The 5,697-nt window shown below is 48.9% G+C and overlaps 3 protein-coding genes across 3 annotated transcripts; 2 read left to right on the top strand and 1 right to left on the bottom strand.

The window, feature by feature from the left end:
* Positions 1-656: 656 nt before the first annotated feature.
* Positions 657-2,219, top strand: EMWEY_00053600 (hypothetical protein, conserved; the record flags this gene model as incomplete). Its single annotated transcript, XM_013480040.1, has 1 exon — positions 657-2,219. The coding sequence occupies one exon, from the start codon at positions 657-659 to the stop codon at positions 2,217-2,219; it is 1,563 nt and encodes a 520-aa protein (XP_013335494.1).
* Positions 2,220-3,635: 1,416 nt separating this feature from the next.
* EMWEY_00053590 (hypothetical protein) lies at positions 3,636-4,604 on the top strand (the record flags this gene model as incomplete). Its single annotated transcript, XM_013480039.1, has 1 exon — positions 3,636-4,604. The coding sequence occupies one exon, from the start codon at positions 3,636-3,638 to the stop codon at positions 4,602-4,604; it is 969 nt and encodes a 322-aa protein (XP_013335493.1).
* Positions 4,605-4,699: 95 nt separating this feature from the next.
* Positions 4,700-5,321, bottom strand: EMWEY_00053580 (hypothetical protein; the record flags this gene model as incomplete). Its single annotated transcript, XM_013480038.1, has 2 exons — positions 4,700-5,067; positions 5,303-5,321. 2 exons carry the CDS (start codon positions 5,319-5,321, stop codon positions 4,700-4,702), a joined length of 387 nt encoding a protein of 128 aa, XP_013335492.1.
* Positions 5,322-5,697: the final 376 nt, after the last annotated feature.

Below are 5,697 nucleotides of genomic sequence, written 5' to 3'. Positions count from 1 at the left end.
CCGGCGGGCGGCTGGGCTGGTCCTGCCTGGTGTGGTGGTGTAGTGCTGCTGCTGCTGCTGCTGCTGCTGCTGCTGCTGCTGCTGCTGCTGGGGCCCTTATAACGTTCATATGTAAGGGAGCAGTCTGTTTGTTTGCTTTCTTCTTCTTCTGTCTTTCCTCTTAGCAGCAGCGCCTCTAATGCAGCAATGGACCTCAGCAGCAGCAGCAGCAGCTGTATCACCACCAGCAACAGCAGCAGCACCAGCAGCAGCAACAGCAGCAGCAGCAGCAGCAGCAGCAGGAGTTATAATAAAGAGGTTAATAATATATCTATAGAGGAGGCCCCTTATTGCTGCAGTGCTTCTCCTTCTCCCCCTGATTTACATATACAAGAAATACCCTTTTCTTCCTTATTACCAACAGATAAAAGTAAATAAATAAATAAATAAATATTTATTTATTTCTTCTTCCTCTTCTTTCTTATTTCCCTTTTTTTCTCCCTTTTTATCCCCTTTTTATTATATTTTACCTCCCTATACACCCCAATATCTATATGTATACACATTTATATGAATATGTGTGCATGCATGCATGCATGCACATATAGATGCATGCATGCGTCTGCATGCATATTATATGTATCTGTATATGCATGCACATTCTGGAATTATGTGTTATGTGTGCATCCTTGTGTGTTGCTGCAGCATCTGCAACAGCAGCAGCAGAAGCAGCAGCAGCAGCTGCTGCTGCTGCTGCGCATATCGATAATGTCGAGGAGGAGGATGAGGGCCTCCTTTTTACTGACGATTCTCCATCCTCCTTGGGGGCCCCCTGCAGTATAGGGGGGCCCCCAGTACCCTTATGTCCCCTGGATCCCTTAGAGCCCTTATCTCCTGCTGTTAATGACCAGCAACTGCAGGACGAACAGAAACCCCAACCCCAACAACAACAACAACAGCAGCAGCAGCAGCAGCAGCAGCAACAGCAGCAGCAGCAGCAGCAGCAGCATGTATTAGGGGGCCCTTTGCTGCTAGCTAGTACCTCTGTTAGCAGTAGTGGTATTTCTCTTACAGGGGAGAATGATGATACATTCCCTGATGTTTTATTGCAACAAAAGGGCCCCCCCCATGTTGCTGCATGCACAACAACAACAGCAGCAGCAGCAGCAGCAGCAGCAACAGCAACAACAGCAGCAGCAGCAGTAGAAACACAACAACCAATAACAACAGCAACAGCAACCCCACCACCATCAATAACAATAACACCATCATCCCCCCCCCCTCCACCATCACAACCAGCATCATCATCATCATCATCATCATCAGTAGGATCAGCAGCAGCAGCAGCAGCAGCAGGAGGAGGAGGAGGAGGAGGAGGATGTGCAGCAGGAGCAGCAGAAGGAGGAGCAGAATTATTGCATGCAGAGTTATTAACATTTGAATTATTAATATATATTCGTAAATTATTTATTAGTTGGTCTCAATACCAAGATAATTTCTTCTTTCATTGGGATCGTTTATGTATTGAATGGAGAAATAAAAGGGTACTAGGGGGCCCCCATATCGGGGGCCCCCAAATTGGGGGCCCCCAAATGGGGGGCTCCCAAATGGGGGGCCACCAAATTGGGGGCCCCCAAATGGGGGGCCACCAAATTGAGGGGAACCAAATGGGGGGGACCCAAATGGGGAGCCCACAAATGGGGGGGCCCCAAATGGGGGGCCCCATAATTGGGGGCCCCAAAAATGGGGAGGAGGGGAACCATGATGGGGAAGGAGGGGATAATAAGGGTATAGGGATAAGGGATAAGGAAATAAATATAGGCAATAAGGAAAGAATAGGAAAAAGAAGAAAAAGGACAACACAACAATATATAGGGAGGGGATATATTGGGGGCCCTAAAGAAGAAAAAGGGGGAGAAGGAGGGGAGGAGGAGAAGAAGGAGAAGGAGGAGAAGGAGGAGGAGGAGGAGGAGGGGGCCCCTAGAGAGAATAGGGTACTAGAGGGTACTGAGCCCAAAGAGGCACATAATGATGATGATGAGGATAAACAGAAAGAGGAGGAGAAACAGAGGGAGAAAGAGGAGGAGGAGGAAGAAGAAGAAGAAGAAGAAGAAGAAGAAGAGCAGCAGCAGCAGCAACAACAACAAGATATGCAGGAGCAGCAGCAGCAGCAGCAAGAACAGGGAACACCCGCACAAGAAGAGGCCACTAGAGACACAGTAGATATTCTACGGTACTAAACCCTAAACCCTAAACCCTAAACCCTAAACTCTAAGCAACTATTACTAATTACTATTATTATTATTATTATTATTATTATTATTATTATTATTATTATTAGTATTATAGTATTGTAGACAAAAACAAATAAATAAATAAACAAATATAATGTGTATATATGTGTGTGTGTGTGTCTGTCTGCATGCATGCATGCATATAGGTCTTGTCTTCCTCATGTATGGAGCCGTAGTACGGGTGGATTTGTGGGGCTGCATGCGCCCTTATTATCTTCTTTGTTGCAGCAGCTAGATATACGCCGCAGCTGTATAGACACCTCATATACTCCCTTAGTACCCTATTTATATTCTCCCTTATCTAATAAACCTTATGATTCATCAAGGACCCTTTCTTTAGAAGAAGATACCCTACATGATGAGGGGCCCCTAGGTGGGGGGCCCCTTGGGGGGCCCTTTGGGGGGCCCCTACATGCGACTCTACCAGGGTCTCTAGGGGGGACCCTACCAGGGTCCTTTGGAGGGGCCCATGGGGGGCCCCTAGGAGGGGTTCCAGTTGGGGCCCCCGCACTTGCAGCAGCAGCAGCAGCAGGACCTGCTGCTGCTCTTCAGACCCTTCAAGGGGCCCACCTACCTCTTGAATGGGGGGCCCCACAGCGGCAGCTAGTTCGCCGCTTTCCGTTCTTAAGGGGGCCCCAGGGTACGGGTACTGGGGGCCCCCTTCTCCATTCTGCAGCAGAAGCTGCAGCGAGTTTGCCTACTTTTTCTATCATCAGCAGCAACAGCAGCAACAGCAGCTGCAACAGCACCTGCAACAGCACCTGCAGCAGCTGCTGCAGGCGCCCACAGAGGCCACTCGCTAGCAGCTGCAGCTGCAACAGCAGCAGCAGCAGCAACAATTCCAACTGCTGCAGCTGCTGCAGCTGCTGCAGTTGCAGCAGCTGCAATTGCTGCTGCTGCTGCAGGCACAGCAGCATGCATCCCCTCTATAATAGATATCAGGGGGCCCCCCCATCCACATCTGCTGCTTCTGTTGTAAGCAGCAGCAGCAGCAGCAGCAGCAGCAGCGGACTTTCAATGAAAGACTGCTGCTATGCAGCAGCAGCAGCAGAGCAGCATTGGGATGCAGGCTCTGCTGCTGCTTTCGGCCTTGGTGCCCTAGCAGCAGGATGTCAGCATGTAGTAAGGAGACATATCATCAGGAGCAGCAGCAGCAGCAGCAGCAGTAATTTGTGTGCTGCTGATGCGCATGTGCCGCATCCTGCTGCTAATGCTGCTGCTGCTGCAGCAGCAGCAGCAGCAAGTGGGGTAACCTCCCCTCCCTTAGAGGCCCCCTGTTCTTCCCCGGGCTCCCCCGAGTGCATGCACAGCGACGTCAGCAGTAGCCAGCAGCAGCAGAGCTGCAGCAGCCCACCTCCCCCAATGTGTACGGTGCAGGCAGTGCAGGAAGACCCCTGCAGCAGCTGCAGCAGCAGCAGCAGCAGCAACGGGAGGAGCCAATGGACCCTTTGCCACTCTCCTTCCTCCCCTTGGTTGCAGACGTGGCATTCAAATTTCTGTAACCCTACAAGGGAGCAGCAGCAGCAGCAGGAAGAAGAAGAAATGCATGCGCAGCAGCAGCAGCAGCAGCAGTTGCAGCTGCAGCAGCAGCTGCTGCTGCAGCAGCAGCAGCAGCAGCACGGCGGAAGTGGCAATCAATGCTTCAAGGTTCAACACAGCGCGCTGCAATCTCGGCAGTTCCAAGAGCAGCAGCAGCAGCGGGACCAGCAGCAGCAGCAGCAGCAGCAGCAGCAGGAATTGGTGCTGCAACAGTTGCAGCAGCAACAGCATTTACACCACCCGCCCCTGCATCATCATCATCATCAGCAGCAGGCGCAGCAGCAGCATCTGCAGCAACAGCAACAGCAGCAGCAGCAGCAGATGCTTGTCTCTGCAGCCGCTGGACCTGCTACTCGCAGGAAGGCCCCATACTTTAGTGGGCCAGCAGCAGCAGCAGCTGCAGCAGCAGCAGCTGCTGCTGCTGCTGCACCTGGAGATGCTGCCTTTTTCTTACCTGATGGCAGATCTCCTCGTGGGAATATGAAGCAGCAGAAGACGTCGCAGCAGCAACAGCAGCAGCAACAGCAGCAGCAGCAGCAGTATCCTGCAGCTGCTGCTTCTGCTGCACCATGGCAGAAGGAAGTGGGCCCTTTTGCAGAAGACAACACGCAGCAGCAAAGGGAGGCCCCCTTGGGTACCAATAGTTGGTGGAGGCCCCCAAGAGAGGGTACAGCTACTGTTAAGGGAGAGAGACAGGAGACAGCAGCAACAGCAGCAGCAGCAGGAAGTCCTTCAGCTGCTGCTGCTGCTACAAGGAGGGCGAGTACAAGTCAGAAGCAGCAGGTAGGATGATGCAGCTACTGGTGTTATTGCTGCTGCTGTGCTGCTGCTGCTGCTGTGCTGCTGCTGAGTGTTGCTGTTAATTGTTGTTACTGCTTCTGTGTGTCTTAGGAAGATTTATTATCCAAGACAAGAGGAGGAGTTGTCTCCTCCTCCTCTTCTTCTTCCTCCTCTTCTTGTCCTTCTTCTTCCCCCTCCTCCTCTTCTCCTCGCTCTTCTTCCTCTTCCTCCTCTTCCTCCTCTTCTTCTTCCTCTTCCTCCTCTTCCTCCTCTTCTCCTCCTTCCTCTTCCTCTTCTTCCTCTTCCTCCTCTTCTCCTCCTTCCTCTTCCTCTTCTTCCTCTTCTTCCTCTTCTTCCTCTTCCTCTTCCTCTTCTTCCTCTTCTTCCTCTTCTCCCTCTATGGTTGTTGTTGGTTGTATTGATACATCTATGTCTATAGATTGTTCAATGGGATCGTTGGGATCGTCTCCTCCCTCTTATGCATACCCAACAACAACACCTCCTCCTCCTCCCCCTCCTCCCCAGCAACAGCAACAGCAACAGCAGCAACAGCAGCAGCAACAGCAGCAAAAGGTAGTACGTAAGACAACACATATAATAGTAGATGAGGGAGGAGTAAGTTTATCATTTATAGCACGTAAAGGTGTTTATTATGATAAAAGAAGAAAGTTATGGCGAGCTAATTGGAAAGAGAATGGCAAAATACATACTAAAGGATTCTCCCTTCATGGTAAATATATATACACAGAATATATTTATATTTATACGCATTTATATGTACATTATTTATATGTATTATTTATATATATTATTTATATGTATTATATGTATATATACGCATATATGTATACGTTAGCTAATTGGAAAGAGAATGGTAAAATACATACTAAAGGATTATCCCTTCATGGTAAATATATATATATACACTATTTATATTTATATTTATATTTATACCTATTTATATGTACATTATTTATATCTATTATTTATATATATTATTTATATGTATTATATGTATATATACGTATATATGTATACGTTAGCTAATTGGCAAAATATATACAAAAGTATTCTCCCTTCATGGTAAGTATATACACTACTTATA

Source organism: Eimeria maxima, genomic scaffold (assembly GCF_000499605.1).
Source record: "Eimeria maxima Weybridge genomic scaffold, Emw_scaff1540, whole genome shotgun sequence".
Lineage (NCBI taxonomy): Eukaryota > Apicomplexa > Conoidasida > Eucoccidiorida > Eimeriidae > Eimeria > Eimeria maxima.
Note: the sequence above shows the minus strand (reverse complement) of the source record. Positions and strands in the feature narration are given on the sequence as shown.